This window comes from Zingiber officinale, chromosome 1B, assembly GCF_018446385.1.
Source record: "Zingiber officinale cultivar Zhangliang chromosome 1B, Zo_v1.1, whole genome shotgun sequence".
NCBI classification, from domain to species: domain Eukaryota; kingdom Viridiplantae; phylum Streptophyta; class Magnoliopsida; order Zingiberales; family Zingiberaceae; genus Zingiber; species Zingiber officinale.
Window position 1 is genome coordinate 162,054,657 of NC_055986.1, and position 19,643 is coordinate 162,074,299.

At 36.3% G+C, this 19,643-nt stretch overlaps 1 protein-coding gene across 1 annotated transcript; it reads right to left on the bottom strand.

Annotated features, from left to right (window-relative positions):
- Nucleotides 1–6,217: 6,217 nt before the first annotated feature.
- On the bottom strand, nucleotides 6,218–8,446 carry LOC122043987 (cytokinin dehydrogenase 6-like). Its single transcript, XM_042604540.1, has 4 exons — nucleotides 7,743–8,446; nucleotides 7,014–7,169; nucleotides 6,596–6,871; nucleotides 6,218–6,512 (listed from the first exon to the last, which is right to left on the bottom strand). The coding sequence occupies exons 1-4, from the start codon at nucleotides 8,444–8,446 to the stop codon at nucleotides 6,218–6,220; spliced, it is 1,431 nt and encodes a 476-aa protein (XP_042460474.1).
- Between the last annotated feature and the right edge of the window lie 11,197 nt (nucleotides 8,447–19,643).

A 19,643-nucleotide genomic window follows, 5' to 3' on the forward strand; every position in this document is an offset into this window, starting at 1 on the left:
GTGTCTGTGACACCATACCTTAAGAGGACATGTAAATCTCTGACAAGACAGTAGAAGGTTCTGTCGTATAATTTGTCTGTTGACCATGCCCTATGGTCAGTGGCATTACCTCCCAGAGGGATATTAAGAGATATGGGAGGGGCCCCACTATTTGGCCAAGCGGGGTAGCCGCTTGACTAGGATTCTCCGCCTGGTTGACTTTAGCAGCTCTTCTTCGTAATGACTTAGTTCAGTGGATTATTTCATGTCTGACCGGATAGGAGTTTCGGTCACCTTAGCGTTCCTTCGGGCAGTAATGAGCATCTGATGTTGTTGCGGTAGTGATCTCGTTCGAACGAGCAATCTGTTCTAATGATCTTGTTAGCTGACCAGACACTTCTAGCTCGATCGGCTATTGACGTCGACTGCCGCTCGACTTACTTTTGGCGAGCTCGTGATTTCTCTAGCGTTGACCTCATTGACTTTGACCTTTTTGTTAGCTACTATCTCCACCCTCTAACCTACACTTGGTGGGTCCCCTTTATCGTCGCATCAACTATGCTTATTATTATATATCACATTTAATTTTTTCCATTATTATTTAGATAACCTAAATAATAGATCAAAGAATTATTTTCTATTTTATTTCTTTCCTTATCTATTAGTTTAAACATAGTATCAAAGCCATCTTTTCTTCCTTCCAATTTTCTTCTTTTGAATTTTTATTACAGTAGCTACAAGAGTTTTTACATGCTAGTTTGATATTATCGTCTATAGTATGGTAACATGACAACTTCGACGATGACAATAGTAGCTTCAACAGTAGCATCCTTTCTTCTCCTTTCTTCAACAACTCTTTTTCTTCGATGACAGAAACTTTGGTAATATTAATCATAGTAAGGCAGAGTTATTATTTGCTCATTTTATTTATCTCTTCGTGTGTTTTTTTTTTCCTTTGTTTTTGTGTTTTACTTCTCTGTTTTATTAAAAAAAAACAAAGAACGCAAGAGGAAAAAAATGAAAAAAATGTAGAGAATGAGCAAAAAAAAAAAAAAATAGAGAAAAAAAAACAAAGTGCGAAAAAAATTATCTTCTTTAAGTTCTAGCGGATCTACCTTTTTATTAAGATCCTTGCGCCATCATAAAATACCTATTTTCTTTTTCATATGATTTCCTTTTTTTCGTTAAACTTGATCATGATAACTATTTACTATGAAAATTATAATTTCTTTTTTTACTTTGTGTTTATGATTTACTTGGTCATGTTGATGGTACTTCATCTCCACCTCGAAAAGATGATCTATCCTATACTATTTGATTTTAAAAAGATCAATTAGTCTTGACTTGGTTATTCTCATCAATTACTGAGTATATACTTCTTATGCTCATTAGGTTCAACACTTCTCGTCAGGTTTGGGAAGTTCTTAATTATTCTTTTGCATCCCACTCTCAAGCACAGGTCCTCCAACTTCGTTTACAATTACAGTTTATGCAACGAGGAGATGACTCTATCAATGATTATATACAATCAGTCAAGACCATTACCAACAACCTAGCTGCAATTGGACATCTTGTCTCTGATCCAGAACTATTAATACATGTTCTTGCAGGTTTGGTTTCTCAATATGATAGTTTTATTCTCAGTGTGATGGCTCGCATGGATCAAGTGCCACTCGAAACTCTTCATGGTATGCTATCCTCTCATGAAAGGCTTCTATAAATATAATTTCAAAGAATATCAGATTCTGTCTTTATCGGTACACATGATTAGCAAAACTCTACAACTTGATCAACATAATCAGCCTCCTCCCCAACATGGTCATCAAAATCGTATTGGAAGTTTCAAAGGTCGAGGTTGAGGTCGTTATCATATTTACTTCAACTATGGTAATTATGCTCAAAATTATTATAAAAGATATGACTCAAATTTTTTAGTAGGACTTGTATCATCAAATCAACCTCGATCTCCATCATCTTGGCAATCTAGTTCTCAAACATCTCATTCTGGAGCATTCTTACTCTCTATCCCTCCTAATGCAACATCATCGATTCTTGAAACCTTAGGATGACATCCATATTCTGGAGTGACTCATCATGTTACACCAGAGTATGATATTCTTACAGAAGATTCGCCTTATCATGGACCTGGCGTGGTACAAATAGACAATGACTCATGTTTACAAATTACTCACATTGGAAACACATCCTTTCATTTATGTGGTCATACTTTTCGCATGCGTAACACTCTTCATATTCCTTCTATCATTAAAAATTTATTTTCCGTACGTCAATTTGCTTTTGATAATAATGTATTTTTTGAATTTCATCCTCATCATTGTCTTGTGAAGGATCTCGCGATAGGAACTATTTTACTCCAAAGGGACACTAAAAATAGTCTTATCATATTCAGCTCACCTCTCTCAAAACCTTTGTTGGGGAATGCACAGATAAATTCTCTTGGCATGCACGTCTTGTTTAGGATATTATTAATCATTTTGGTTTACTAACTTATTTAGCGTCATCATCTCATTTATGTGAAGCTTGTATGAAAGTGAAATCTCATAAACTACCTTTTGTATCTTCTACTTGCAACTCTAGCTTTCCTTTGGAAATTAATTACTCTGATGTATGGGGTTTTGCTCTTATTTTTTCTAATCAGGGTTTTCTTTACTATGTTATTTTTATTGATAACTTTAGTAAGTTCACTTGAATTTTTACTATGAAAATAAAATCTGATATATTCGATATTTCTTATTGTTTTCAAAAGCATGTTGAACGTTATTTTGATCATAAAATACTCTTCCTTCATTTTGATTGGGGTAGAGAGTATCAAGCATTTCTGTAAGTCCCTACAGAAAGGTGTTAAGATAATTCTTTGATATCTCAAAAGTACTATTCTACATTATTTTCTTTTATATCGTTAATCCTCACGAGAGTTGATTGCCTACATTGATGGAGATTGAGCTGGATCTCCCGAAAATAGACGTTCTACTAGTGTATATGTCATATTTCTTAGACGAAATCTTGTTTATTGGCTTTCAAAGAAGTAACCTACAATCTCTCTCTCTCAAGTACTGAAGCTGAATATAAAGCTATAGCTAACGCGACGTCAGAAATTATTTTGCTACAGTATCTTTTTTTTGGAATTACACTTTTCTCAAATTGTTACGCCTAAAATTTGGTGTGATAATATTGGAGCAACTTATCTTACGGCAAATCCTGTTTTTCATTTTCGTACCGAGCATGAAGAGATTGATTTTTATTTGTTCGTGAGTGTGTGGAGACTTGACAAATTTCAGTTTTTTTACATCTCTACTGAAAATCAAATTACTGATATATTTACCAAGTCATTATCCAGACAACGTTTCACCAAATTAATACTCAAACTCAACGTTCAGTCATTCCCGTTGAGTTTATCGGGGGTAACGAAAATAATAGAAAATAATCTCGAATTGATTTTACTCAATTAATATTTATTATATTTGACATCACAATCAAAATTGACATGAATCATAAAGTAAAACTAATACTTTCAAATTTATTATATTTATTTGTATGCTCATTATTATATACAATATTTAATATTTCTATTATTATTTATACAATTTTTATAAATAAGTCTATTTACTTTAAATAATAGATAAAAAAAATTATTCTCTATTCTATTTCTTCCCCCTCTATCTATTAGTTTAAACAACTAGAACTTGGAATCCGATATTAATTAATACAATAATTATGAGAAGACAAAGTACTTAATGATGAGCTAAGATTACATGCTTTGTACTCTTTTTTTCCTAACGATTGAACCGAATACGTATTTTTATTTAGAAAGTGACTCAAAAATAGTCAAAAATGAATGATGTAATTAGAAGCATATAGTTCAACAATTCAACACAAATTGTTGCTTGTCATATGTCATTTGTGTTCTTATGAGCAATTTTCTAATTCATTGTTTTCAATTCAACTTACTTACCATTATTCAACGATTTAATAGGCCGGTTCATTTTTAATTAATAATGAAAATGTAATTGATCATTTATTTTCTTGTTTGTTTCACGAAATTAGAGAGGAGAATTTGCTCAGTTGATAGAGACTTTAAAGTCTCCAACAAACTAATAAGGATGCTTCACGCCATGGGAGACTTCCTCAATATTGACTTCGTCCTCTCTTAGTTGGTTTATAACTATTAACAAGCAAAGTCCATGCATGATATGCGACAAACTCATTTTGTTTTTTTTTTTTGTGTTTTTTTTAAATTGATCTATCTATATATGTAACACGACTAACTTTTATTTTTTCTAAAAAAATATTCATTTTTTATTTTATTTTTAATAGTATTCATACTTATACATATTTGATATTTGTCTATATATATGGGACTGCTAACGTGGCTTAAATGCTTGAAGCTTGTGGGGTACGTATGCCATTGAATGTTTCTAATAATCCATTTTGAAGTAAAAAAAAAAAACATAAATTGAACCCAATTTTTTTTTTTGATAATAATTGAATTATATAATTATATGTATACGAGTTTCACGTACTAAACCCTAACAAAAAAAGATGCACTAATTAACGTGTAATCTGATAAAGATTATAGCCGATAATTTATTTAAAATAAAAAATATAGATATCTTTAAAAAAAAATCAAAAACACAAGTCATTTTTTGCCTCTGTTAACTTTCTAAATTAATAAAAGTATACTTGTCTTTAGTAAAACGATTGAATTATAACGATATAATGGCTGAATAAAAAAACCCACTCATCTTTCTCAAAGATCACGCGCAATCTTTGGTTCGATCTACAATATTGTTCTTAAGATTTGTTGTTCCATTTCCAAAATTTATATGACTTTTAATTATATTAAATATCTAAGTCAACGTGTATCTTGCATGCAATTAATAATTAATGAATCCCCACTTTGCTTATTAAATTAAAACGTGAAATTTATAGAGAATTCTATCTTTTGTCAAATGTCAATTTTTCTCCTGTCAATTAAAAAGATCCTCTTCAGAATCCACACCTTGTCGCATGAGATCTACCGAGAAAATGAAATAACATCAACTGTTCAAAATAAATCTTATCTAGTACGTAGCCACCACGTAATGAGAAATATGATCACAAAAGATGCAAACAGTCCTTACTTGATTTTTGAATCTTCATTTGTTTTTCATAATTGACAATAATGCATCATATAAGAATACTTTAGTTGGACTTTGGCCTGACCTAGCACCTTACTTGATAGCTGATTGCAACTTGAAGGAGTACTAAATTTGCTCAGTCATATGTTTAGATATCCTCGAGAGATTCTATCAGATTTTGTCAAGATTTCCTGTTGCTGACCGGATCTTGTATGAATAGACTTATGGGACTTGCATTTGCATACATAAAAAGAGTGACTTATTATTTATTGATCTTTTATAGTTATATCTCAGGAATATTTCTTATAAATATATACTTTATTCTTTAATTGCATAATTGTATTTGACCGACTATGAGAGGGCATTGTAGATAATGGATCGATGTATTGATTAGTTATTTCTAATATGTATCTTTGAATTTTAATGACTGATTTTGTAGACTAGTAAAATACAATATGCAATATTTTCACTTTACTTGGACAATTAGAACACACACAAATAAAATAAATAAAGTATGAAATCTTAAAGATACACCAAGATATTTTTATTGAAGAGGTCAAGAAATAGAGAGGAGATGAATGGCCATGTGTGAGAGACAGAAGAATGCTACCTTTTAATTAGATAAAATCTCATCCTAGGCCATTAAGATTAGCTCTAACGAGTATTGTAGTGTTATTAGTCTTGACATATATAATCAATTTTGGTTCAAAAATTAGAATATTTTTATCTATATTAAAGTTATTTTTTTTAAAAAAATATTTACTCTTAAACTTGAAAATTATTTGAAAATTTATATTTTAATTTTAAATGTAAAATATTTTAAAAATTTATTACATATATAATGTATATTATTTTACTGTTTTTATATATATTTTAAAATATAACTTATAATGATTCGATCAATAGTGCTAAGAAAATGTTCCTATTTGATTGTTTTTTCCGGAATTGATTGAGTAAACTACTAGATTGTTTACGTTAGGATTAATACACATGCAATAAGAAAAATTATTTATATGTATCATAATTAATTACACGTATATATATATACTGCTTTGCTTTGCTTTGCATGCATTAATTACGTGCTTAATTTGATGTCCAATTTACTTAGTAAATATATGTTGTTCTGGTGACAGTAGTGCCTTTGGGTCATATGTCTGCTTCAACTGCATAAACCTTTTCCACTTAACTTCCCCAAAGTGTTCCATCCAATCGGTTCGCGATGTATAATGAGCTAAATACTGCTTTGCTTGGACGCCCTGTCGATGGCAAAACCCTAATATTTCATTGTTACCGGCCTCAAGGTTCTTCCAGTCCTGCTCTGTGGAAGTCCAAAGAAACTCTACACTATAGAAGACGTCCTCATCAGGGACTACGACAGTCATGTTCTCATTCCACCTGCAAGTAATTAATTAGCATGCATACTCTAGCTAATTAACTAATTAATTAACTATGGAGCTAGGTAGACATTGTACGTATACCTATTCCTGTTCATGGGGTAGAGTAATACAACGCCTGTAGGGTTAATGTTTTGGAGGATCCCTTCGGCTCCAGTCTGAAAGTCTCGGATTCTAGACTTGGGCACGAAGAGATTGAGCCATGGATGGCGGATTTTGCTGGGGTCGACGGCCATGGAGCTTTTTCTATGTTCCTCCTCAGTGTAGACTCTGTTCAGGAATTCAAGATGGCTCACGTCCTTACTGAAGGCAAACCCAGGGACAAAGCTCAGCTGTTGCAGCAAGCCCTCGATCGACTTTCTGTGATCGATCATCAGATTATATACACAACACATGGAATGGAGTTGTTAATTAGATCTTCCTTAGTACTTTTAGAATATGATATTGTACCTGATCCACCAAGGACGTAGAGTCGAAGAACACGGCTACTTCCAAGAGGTACATTGCGTTGAACTCGGCAGTGAGCTGGTTGATTCTCTCGGCTTCTTCGATGGAGAAGAAGTTGGGGTCGTCGACTTGCTGGTGGTTCAGGAGGACCTGCCCCTCCACGTAGTCGAACCCGACTGTGTCTCTCAGCGAGATCAGGAACTCTTGGTCACTTTTGTTAAAACACAGAGATAAAATAATTGATAAATATGGTAATATTATCAAAGTAATATAAAAAAGGGGGAAATTATAGATAGAATAGAATTTTCAAGCAATACTAATTTCTTTCTATTAAGTTTAAATAAAATAAATAAATCAGAGAATTATCATGTGAGATTATGAAATATCTATCTTGACAAAAAATATCCATATGTTAAGATGTCTATAACAAGAGTTATAACTCAGTTGATAGAGCATCTCGTTTACGCGTGCGCCAATGCTTTTCAAAGGAGCCAATTATGTAATAAACATAATTGATCGTATTGAAAAATTTATGTCTTACCCTATTCCATAGATTCGAGGGAATAAGACGACAATAGCTTGACCTGACAAATATTTGGTTTGGTCCGATTCAGGTAATAATTAGCATGTGAAGTTTCGAAAAAGGATCCATTTTACGTGATTTTATTTTATTTTTTACCAAAGATTATTTTTAGGATTTGAATATCTTTTGATGAAAGTAATATATGGAATAATAATATATTACGATAATTATATAAAAATAATGATAATTGCTATTAATTACCTTGTCAAGCTGTCGAAGTCGGTGTAGAACAGCCTCAGCCATCGGACCTTCGCCGGCGTTGGGCGGAGACTGATCCGAGCTCGGGTGATGATGCCCAACTGGCCAAGTCCGCCGAGGACTCCGTTGAATAAGTCTGAGTGCAACTCCGGAGAGCATGTTATCATCTCACCCTTTCCGGTGATGACGTCTAACTCGAGCACGCTGGAGACCATCGGCCCGTGCTGGAAAACCATGCCGCCGATACCGGCGTTCGACAGCGTGCCGCCGACCGTCAAATATAAGTAGTCCACCCACGACCGCATCGACATTCCGTGCCTCAGCGTCTCTTCCAGCACGTCCATCCAGAGCTGCTCCCCGCCGGCGTCGACGTACGACTCCTCCGCCGACACACGGATCCGCTGCCCTCCGCCGCGGAGCTCCGCCATGTCGATGGCCACGCCGCCGGGCGCGAAGGCCTGCCCGTGGGTGGAGTGCCCGTTGCCGCGGGCAGCGACGGAGAACGGGGAGTCAGCGCGGTTCGCGCAACGGATGAGCGCCGCGATGTCCTCCGGCGAAGAGGGGCGGAGGACGGCCGCCGGAGGCGCGGCACTGATGATGCCGCCGTAGTCGGTGGCGAATCGGGCGACGGCGACGCCGTCGGAATGGAGCTTGCTTGCGATCTCGGGTGCAATGTTGTCGAGCCACGATGAAGTTCCGGCAGCCATTTTGGTTTATGATTAATTAACTCGGCGCGCGGTGGATTTTGAGCGGGAAGTGGCTGTGGAGTCTATTTATCGTGTTCAGAGTTACCGGAAAAACGACTTCTCTAACTGTATTTAATAATTATATCATCCTGTCGACGGAAAATTTGCTAAATATAGATATGAATATGATGATGTATAATTCAAAAAATACATTATTCTTAAAGATAATTTGCTTGTAAAATTTAAATGCATATCCTCTCTAGTGAAATTAAAATATCTTTTATCTTTATTTATCCTTCTTCCAGCTAATATAAAAATTTAATAAGCTTAAGGGTTAATTCTCAATTTAGTCCCCTATTATTTGACGTGGTGCTGATTTCATCCCTAATTTTTCAATTGATCAAATTTAGTCCTTCAATTTTTGAACGTTTTCCCAAATTGATCCTTCCGTCCAAATCTCCGTTAAAATAGACGGGAAAACTTGTTTAACTGGTGGAAGTGACCTATGTGTTGCTTTTATTGTTGCGTTATTTCCCCATTCTGGAGATGACCTAGAAGGAGATACTAACGCCTTGTTCAGCGATTTCGGGAGAGGTAGCATATTCTTGCCGCTGTTGCCATTCTTTCTCCTCTCTGATTCCATTTCACCCTTCAACAGGTCTCCCCTTTCCTTCTACCATTTTCTCTTTTGTTATTTTAATTTTAGCTTATCGTTCATTTGTCACAGAGTGTCGTCAAGTTTATCATTCATCTGTCACCGAGTTTCGTCAATGATTGATTGCTATAGGCACTTGGTAGAATTTAATCTCACTGGTGAATTTCACTTTCTTTCCTTTTCTCAAAAAGATTTACTCTTTCCAATCTTCCCACGAGGCTACGCCAATTTAATTTCTATGCCCCACTTTGTAAAAGAAAAAATATACTAGTTTGTTATGTTATTTTGTTTTCGAAGCGCAAAAGGGAAGCTTTAAAAGTTTGCACAGTTGGAAGTTTGATCACGATGTCATATACAGATATACTCCCTCACTACGCACTGTCAAGTAATTTTGGCTATTATTTTATTATAGCTTTTGTGTTTATATTTAAAAATTTTAACTATGTATTGACTATATTATGCAGACATAGTTGAACTTGTTTAAGGTGACTCGTGTTAAAATGGTGAGCCTTTTGAAAATTTTAATCTTTTAACGCAATTTATACTTTTTCTCATTGGAAATAATGTTCTTTTAAATATATTTCTGATGTAGGGAAAAACATGTGTTGTATTTGTTGGATGTAAACTTGGTATTTATGATAGTTGGGCAGAAACACATAATGAAGTGAATAAATTTAGTGGTGCTTTACACAAATCATATTGGAGCAGAGAAGAGACAGAGAAAGCTTATGGTGCATTTTTAAAGACACAGTCGAAACAACCCGCAGCTGCTTCATTTGCTTTCAGTGATAACAATTCTTTGACTTCAACTTCAAATTCCAGTTCAAGTACAACACCTAACGAATCTGAAAAAATTGCTAAGCTACGAGATGTTCGACTGGAGTTAAAACGTGAGAATCGCGATATGTAGCAAGAGTTGCGAAGATATATGGAAAGATGGATACAATATTTGAATCCTTGCACTTGTGATGATGATGGAACTTGTTATTGTTACTACTCAATTGTATTATTAGTTAATGTTGTTCTCAGATATTAACCCTTTGTGTTGTATCACTTATTACCAAACTGAATGATCTATTAGTTATGGTTTTTATATTTAATGGTCCCTTTTATCTTAGGAAATATGCAAGTGATATGTTTTTTTTTAAACTTTTAATTACCATAGAAATGATTTTTTTTTTTTGTATTTTAAACAAATGAACTAGAAGGCTATGCAATAGGTTCTCTCTGCCATAGCACGTGCAAAGTGAGATTATGCTTCTTGATGAATTTAAATAAAATGGGTTTGTATAAAGCTAATGTGCTAGCATTTTATTGCTTGAATCAAGGAGCAGTCTATGTGTGTTAAAAGATCCATTTTACCTTTATACAAAAGAGGTTGGAAGAGTGTTAATAATGAGCAAGTTCCCCATGCAAAGTACTCACCAAAACATGTATCCATCATTCCAAAACATAAACTCCAACACTAAAATATCGTACCTAACTAAAACATAACAACCATAAGCATCAAAATATCCACCAGTACCAATACACAACAACCACTAGTACCAAAAGTAAAAATCCAAAATTCATACAATAAGCAATGATCATTTCTTGATGACAGAAGAATGTGATGAAGTTATTCTCTTCTTCGAGATATTTGGGCCAAACCTAAGCTTTGAAACTGGTTGAGAGATTAATTGAATTTGTCTTCTTGAATCACTTGATATCGATTGAAGTCTGGAGATTGTGGTGTAATTTCTACCACCTTTGACAAACACTGGTGTTTGAATGATGGTAGATTGATCCACCTAAATTCATTTCAACAATATGTTTAATAGTTTAATACATGGAAGCAAAAGCATAAAATGAAATTAAGTAAACTTACATTCACATTAGATAAGGTGTTCGAGCTCCCTCCTGTTAGCTAGAGCCCTAGAGCCAATCATTTGATGATTGTATTTTGGACTTATTGTATAATATTCTATATATATAAAGGCATTTGGATTTTGGTTATTATACTTACTTGTATTGGTGCCAAATAAACTAAGTATAATAATGTCATTGAGTAGATGGTTCTCACCTATATCAATTGGTTAGTTGAACCGATAGTGAGATGATATAGGGAACACTACTCTTAATCATTCCTAGTCGAGTATTAACATTCAGGGACAATGTTAATGCAATAAGACTAGCATGTAGGTCAACTCGATGACTTGATCTCGCAAGTCATGGATATAGAGATATCAAGTTGACACATGGGTATACATTAGAGAATGTATACTGAATGACCCGCCATGAGAAAGTATCATGGATCGTTATATGAGTGTCATATACTTTCTCATATGGCTATTAGTATGACTATTAGTCCTTAGACCTGAAGTCACCATGGTTCCCTACATAAGGAGTTATGTACTTTAGTTTCGTCAAACGTCACCCGTAACTGGGTGGACTATAAAGGCGATTACTGGGTATGTAACAATTTATGCGGAGGGATGTGAGTGATGTAGATGGGATCTATCCCTCCTATATGACGGGAGTGACATCGGTATTCTTGATAGAGTGAGACCACGAAGTGCATGACCATGCCCAAATGAGTCAATATAGGATATTGAGCTCATTTGATTTAGTGAGTCTACTTGGAGTTCAGGATTTATATTGATCAGAGGATGACACGGTCTATGCCTCATATTGATCAATCTAGATGTCTAGGATAGAAGGACACTTGTCATATATTGTGAGGAGTCACAATTAATAGTCACAAGGTGATGTTGGATCTCAACATTTCTTGTAACTTGGGTAGCAATGATGTATTGCTAGATACCGCTCATTGCTTATGTTTTTAAAGGAGTTTAGAAACATTGCCAACGTTACAAGAACCTATTGGGTCATACACAAAGAACAAGTGGATGGAGATTAGGTTCATATGATGAACCAATTGGATTAGGTTCATATGATGAACCAATTAGATTAGGTTCATATGATGAACCAATTGGATTCGGATTGATTTAAATTAGACTTATTGAGTTAGACTCAATTAGATTCAATTGTTGAATGAGTCTAATTTAAATTTGATTCATTAAGTCAATTTATATTAATGAATTGAGATTCATTAGATTGAAATTGGCTTGGATCAAAGAATGAATTCAACTCAACATGGAAGAGATTTGGTCAATTTTGACTTGACCAAAATGGGAAGTTGAAACATCAAGTTTGACTTGATGAATTGCCACTTCATGGAGGATGACTCATCCTACATGGCAGCCACATCATCTCCACCTCATGAGGTGTGCCACCTTATGGAGGTTATGTAGGACCGTTGGGCCGGCTAGAAGGGTTGGTAAATAACTTGTCAAAAAATCAGACAACCCTTCCTCGAACGATTAAGCTAACACTTGTAAAATGAATTAAGCAGATAAATAAAAACATAAAAGAAAAGACTGTTGGTGCAATATCCCTTAGGTCAAGGTTGACTGGTTTGACCAAGCTTGAGTCTTGGTCATAGTTTCGATGTTTGACAATACATGTAGACACATGGACAATGCAGGTGCAGTTGTTCATATGGGGAGATTCTGATCAGGGACTGATCAGTGTGAATGAAGAAGAGTCAAGTAGGTATACCTGACTGGAAGGAAACCTTGGTGAGTGAAGCCAGGTGAAAGTCCTAGTGAGTGAAGCTAGGCAGATGGAAATCCTGGTGAGTGAAGCCAGGTGAAAGTCCTAGTGAGTGAAGCTAGGCAGATGGAAATCCTGGTGAGTGAAGCCAGGTGAAAGTCCTAGTGAGTGAAGCTAGGCAGATGGAAAACCCTAGTGAGTGAAGCTAGGTGAAAGCCCTGGTGAGTGAAGCCAGGTAAGGGAAAATCCAGATGGATCAAGGATGATCGGATATCTGGTGTTGGAAAGTTCTGGCAGGTCAAGGGAGTGACCAGATGCTAGGCATGACGAACCAACTGTTGGTTGCTACTCGGAAAACCTATAGGTTCCACTGTACAAAAATTTTATACAAAGGTCTGAACCTTTTCCTAGCTACCATGTGTTCTTTTAAATTAAATTTTGGATCGCCTGCGGAACTTAACACGTTTGATCCAAAACTTAATCTATTTGTTCTTTTAGGTTTTGACTTGGATCTCCTGCGGAACTTAACACGTTCGACCCAAGTCTCCTTAAGTTATTAATTCCATTAAATATTAATTTCCATAAAAGGTTCCCAGTACTGACGTGGCGAGGCACATGGCCTTCTTGGATATGGGAGCAACCACCACCGACTAGACAAAACCTTTAATAGAAAGCTAATATTTAATTTCCTAAAATAACTTTAGGTTAACCAAAGAGAACAATCAAATCACAAGGAAAAGAAAGAAACAAAAGAACACAACTTGAAAAACATATTCGAAATTCTAGAACGTAAGCCTCTTGTATTTGGTATTATTTCCATAAATAACTAGCATGATGCGGAAATAAAATTTACTAGTTATACCTTGTAGAAAAACCTCTTGATCTTCTACCGTATTCCTCTTCTAACCTCGGACGTTGTGTGGGCAATGATCTTCCGAGACGAGAAACCACCAATCACCTTCTTCTCCTCCTAGCTAGGTTCGGCCAACAAAGATGAAGCTTCACCAAGGAAGAAAAACAAAATACTAACCAAGCTCCAAGAGATGCTAGCTTTCTCTCCTTCTTCTTCTTCTTCTCCGAGTAGTATCCGGCCACCACAAGAGCTCCAATAGAAGGGTAGGGTTCGGCCACCACAAGAGGAAGAGAGGGAGAGGTTGGCCGGCCACACCAAGGAACAAAAGAGGGAGAGGAATAATAGATGTTGTGTCTTGTGAAGGCACCCTCACCCCTTCTTTTATATTCCTTGGCCTAGGCAAATTAGGAAATTTAATTACAATAAATTTTCCTTAATTTCCTTGACATGATTTAATTGAGAGAAATAAAATAAAATTTCTCCAATTAATTTCAAGTGGCCGGCCACATTATTGGAAAATAAAAGAGGACAAGTTTTAATCAACAATTAAAACTTCCTAATTTGTTTTCGGAAATTTTAAAAAATAAAATTTCTCTTTAAAATCTCTTCATGGTTGATAAAAGGAAATTTCTATAATTTTAATTTTATCAACATGTGAATAATTTTTAAAGAAAAAATAAAACATCTCTCCAATCTACAAATAAGGAAAGAGATCTAATCTCTTTCTTTAATCTTTTGTAGATCTCTTACAAGAGAGATATTTTAATTTTAATTCTCTTTAAAATATATCTTCCACATAATAATAAAAATTAAAATTAAAATTCTTTTTTAATTTATTTTGGCCGGCCCTACTAGCTTGGGTTCAAGCTAGGGCTGGCCACCCAATCTCATACCTAGGCCGGCCCTAGCTTTGATCCCAAGCTAGCTTGGTCGGCCCCTATTGGGTGGGTATAGAAGGTGGGTATAGGTGGGTATAGAACTCTATAAATAAGAGGCTACGATAGGGACCGAGAGGAGGAATTGGTTTTGGTCTCCCGATAAAATTAAGCATCCCGTGTTCGCCCCGAACACACAACTTAATTTTATCAATGATAATTCATTCCACTAGAGAACTATTATTGAACTACCGCACCAATCCCAAATTACATTTTTGGGCTCCTTCTTATTATGAGTGTGTTAGTCTCCCTGTATTTAAGATATCAAATGTCCACTAATTAAGTGAGTTACTGACAACTCATTTAATTAATATCTAAGTCCAAGAGTAGTACCACTCAACCTTATTATCATGTCGGACTAAGTCCACCTGCAGGGTTTAACATAACAATCTTTATGAGCTCCTCTTGAGGACATTATCAACCTAGTATCTCTAGGACACAGTTTCCTTCTATAATCAACAACACACACTATAAGTGATACCATTTCCCAACTTATCGGGTTTATTGATTCAACGAACTAAATCTCACCCATTGATAAATTAAAGAAATAAATATCAAATATATGTGCTTGTTATTACATTAGGATTAAGAGCACACACTTCCATAATAACCGAGGTCTTTGTTTCTTTATAAAGTCAGTATAAAAGAAACGACCTCAAATGGTCCTACTCAATACACTCTGAGTGTACTAGTGTAATTATATAGTCAAGATAAACTAATACCTAATTACACTACGACCTTCCAATGGTTTGTTCCTTTCCATCATGGTCGTGAGCTACTGTTTATAATTTATAAGGTACTGATAACATGATCTTCTGTGTGTGACACCACACACCATGTCATCTACAATATAAATTAATTGAACAACTACATTTATCATAAATGTAGACATTTGACCAATGCGATTCTTATTTCTAGATAAATGTTTATACCAAAAGCTAGGCTTTTAGTATACACTCCAACACCAACAGGTCAAGGTTGACCGGATGTTGGTTTGAGAGGCTTGGGACTTGGTTTTGGGCAAAAAACCAAGAGCTGGATCGATCAGTGGATCGATCCAGGCCTTTCCTAGAGAACAGAGAGCCTCTGAATCGATCAGTGGATCGATCCAGAGGTCCCAATCGATCAGCCGATCGATTGGGACGCTGCTGCTTCACACGATAAGCGCTGGATCGATCCGTGGATCGATCCAGGCGTTTTTCCATAGCACAGAGGCGCTCTGGATCGATCCGTGAATCGATCCAAAGCCTCCCCGATCGATTGGGAATAATCGAATCGATTGGGATCCGACCGTTGAGTCGTATTTGAGCCGCAGGCGAGCGTTGTCTTCGACACTTCTTCACCGATTCATTTCAGATCTTCACCAGCTCCTCCACAGCTCTTCTCAAGCTCGAGATCGCCAGTTCTTGAAGGTTCTTGGAGGTTCTTCCAAGTCAAGAGGCGGATCAAAGCAAGGAGAAGAAACTAGGGTTAGGGCTTTTGCACTCATTGTAAGCTTGTGAGCTTGTATTTCATTACCTTTCCCTTTCTTCTTGTATTGAGTCTTGTAGGGCTTCTCCGCCCTTGGTAGTTACCATAAAGGAGAGTTTTATTAGTGGAGGGTGTGTGTGTAAGTGTGGATCCTTGGACTAGTCACCTCTTGTGAGGTGGATACCAAGTAAACCAACCGTGTTAGCGTTGTGTGATTTGTTTCTGTATTTTCCACTGCACATCTTCGAAGAAACAAGCAACGCCGAACAACGGGCACGCGACGAGCTATTCACCCCCCCCTCTAGCTACTTTTGGTCTTAACAAGTGGTATCAGAGCGAGGCCGCTCTTCACCGAATCATCGCCGGACGGGTCAAGCATAACAAGAAGAGCTAGAGGGTGAAGAAGTTGAAGCAAAATTGTCAAAGAAATTCAAAAGTTCAACTTCTACAATGGAATTCCGAGATGGGCTCGGATTCGACACGAGGGTGGCTCTACCATACACTTCAACGAGCTTCGATTCTTGGAAATCAAGAATCGAAAATTTTCTTATGATGGAGATAGAGCAATGGTTTGCTCTTATGGAAGGCTTCAAGACTCCAACAAACTTAAAGGGCAAAGTTCTCAAGAGGAGCAAGTGGAGCCAAGAGCAAGTCCAAAGGTGCGAGGCAAATGACAAAGTGACCAAGCTTTTGGTCAATTTATTGCCAAGCACCATCCTTTGCAAAATTGGAGAATTTGAAGATGCAAAGGAATTATGGAGTAAATTGGCCAAGCTTCATGAAGAGATCCCCTCCACTGTACAAGAGCAAGAAGAATCCAGAGAGGGTGACTCTTTGGAGCAAGACCAAGAGGAGGACTCCGAGGTTGAGAGATGCTCAACCTCCGAAGAAGAAGTCCAAGAAGAAGCTTCATCTTCAAGGGAGTGCAATGAAGAGAACAAGGAGGGAGCATACTCCTTGTTCCATGTACAAGATGATGAAACCTCCACCTCTAGGATTGAGGGGGATTGTAGATCAATGAACCCGGAGCAAGAAGAGGCCTCCACATCCGGGTCAAGTGAAGAAGAAGAAGATGGGGCCATCTCCAAAATTCAAGAAATATCAAATGGAGGAGCAAGTGTCATCCCTACACGAGAAGGTATAAATGTTTCAATTAATAATAAGAATCATATTATATGTTTTGAATGTAGGGAACATGGGCACTACAAAAGCAAGTGCCCTAAATTGGCCAAGAAGAAGGGCCAAGTGGCACCTAAGGGCAAGGAGAAGCCAAAGGAGACCATCCCCGGAACAAAGAAGAGCAAGGAGCACATTGTGTGCTTCTCTTGCAATAAAAAGGGGCATTACCGGAGTCAATGCCCTAAGGGGAAGAAGATGGTCAAGGCTCAAGGAGGAAGCTCAAGTCAAGGGGGAGCCTCTAAGGTAAAAAGGAAGGTAACTTTTATTGAGCCTACCCCTTTACATTATGGTAAAAAGCATGCTAGTTCTAACTTATATCATTTTAATGCTATTTACCATAAGAATAGAGAGCATGGTAAAATTAAGGAAAATAATGTAGCTTACCATGCTAAAACTACCACACCTAGGGCTAGGAATGTAGGTAAAGTCTAGGCAAAAACTCTAAGGATTTTAGCTACAAGCCTAGAAATAAAAATGCTCATAAATTAAATGGAAAACCAAAAACTAAGGACTTAGTGATAGAAAATCAAGTCTTGAGGTCAAGGCTTGATAAAATGGAAAAGACCCTAAAAAAGATGGAAAATATCCTAAAAGGGCAAAATGAGCATAGCCTAGGTCTAGGGGTACAAAAGTCATCCAATGGCCATAGAGGTTTGGGATACAAACCCAAAGCCAAAAAGGATGTGCCTAGTTATCATAGGGTGCCATATAGTTATGGAACAAGCCCTAAGTCTAGTGGGCAAGCCAAAAATACAAGGGAAGATATCCTTAGAAGTATCTTTGCAACCAAAGTGACTAAGACTTCTAAGAAGTCTAAGAAAGTCACTAACAAGGTCACAAGGGAGGCTATCCCTAGAGTTGACCTAGGAAATGTGACCAAGGCTTCTAAGAAGCCCAACAAGGTCACTAGGAAGGTATCTAGGGAAGTTATCCCTAGTGAGTACCTAGAGGATCCAAGGAGCACCAATAGGTGTTGGGTTCCTAGGAGCATCTTCTCTACCCCATAGATGGGTTAGAGAGTGTCAACTCTAAGAAGAAGGGTAGTTAACCTAACTTTGAAGAAATTGACACTCAATGAGCATTTTCAAGGTTTTTGTTAACCTTTGAAAATGAAATGGAATTATTATTCACTCTTTGAAAGAGTAAAATGTGCCTAATGGTGGAAAAATTGATTTTATCTTAAATGGCATAAATTGAGAAAACCTAGAGAAATACCAAGTTGGGATTTTGGTATTATCTTAAAAATTTAAGGCAATCCGGGCCTTGATTTACGTGTTTACTCTTGAGGAAAAATGGAATATGCCAACATTTGAGGATATGCTAAATTTTTAAGTGGCATAAACAAATCAAGAGAAATAGAAATGTCAATTTAGGTTTTGGCACTTCTTTGAAGCATTTAGGGCAATCTAGGTTTAACGTTGTAAGTTAAAACAAGTGGAAATAGCTAAGTGGTTAAGGATACTTAGATAGAAAATCTAGGTATATTTTATTTATGCTAAACCTTGCTATGATTGTTTGCCCATCATATGCAATGACATCATGTCTATTTTTGCATTCATGTTTTATTATGAAAAATCCAAAAATACCATGTCATGACATTCATACATCATGTAGTTATAGGATATTTTCTTTTGAAAAATTATTTCCTTTTGATGTATGCCATAACATAATCATGCATTAAGTTTAATTCCTTGTAATTATAGACAAATGACATTTAACAACACTTATTAACAAGTGATATCCTAGGTGGATGTCTAATATCTCTAAAATGCCTAGATAGATATGTATGATCCCTAGAATAGGGCAAAACCAAAATCTCACATCTCACAAGGACTATAAAGTGACTTGTATGTGTTTTAGTGCACATTAGATACAAGTGAGATGTTAGGAAGATGAATAAAACTCAAGATGCTGATTTAGTGCATTCTTTTGAGTTTTAGAGTCATCAAAACACATAGTTATGTGTTTTCCCATCATTGGGAAAGCTAATGTACAAGTCATGTGCATTAAGCCCAAGGAATGTGATGGGATATTGGTTTTGAAAATTATTTTAAAAGATTTTTGGAAAACCTTGGTGAAGGCTATCTTATGATAGTAATCACCATTGAATAGTTAGACACAAAACTTGAAGAAAACGCTCAAGTTTTAGCAAGTTTTCAAGCTTGTGTCAATCTTTGAAAATATGATGTATTTTCATAGAAAACTATTTTTCCATGATAAAGTATACCCTAAACAATGTCTACACGAAATTTCATGATTTTTGAATTTTTGTAGAATTTTCTATGGGCCTCTGAAGGTGACTGAATTCATTTTTCAGCAACTATCAGACCTCAATCGATCCACCGATCGATTGAGGGTCTCATTCGATCAGTGGATCGATTGGGAGCAAGCTTCTCCCGAACAGAAGCTTGCTGGATCGATCAGCCGATCGATCCACAAGGCCTGAATCGATCAGTGGATCGATTCAGCAAGGTTCAATCGATTGGAACCCAACTCCAATCGATCCAAGTTGCTGATTTTGGCTGGGAAGGC

Coding starts and splice junctions, on each gene's coding strand:
- LOC122043987 (XM_042604540.1), bottom strand. CDS start 8,446: ATGGCTGCCGGAACTTCATCGTGGCTCGACAACATTGCACCCGAGATC. Junction 7,170..7,742: donor GACTTCGACAGCTTGACAAG/GTAATTAATAGC, acceptor TTTTAACAAAAG/TGACCAAGAGTTCCTGATCT. Junction 6,513..6,595: donor TACCCCATGAACAGGAATAG/GTATACGTACAA, acceptor AATTACTTGCAG/GTGGAATGAGAACATGACTG.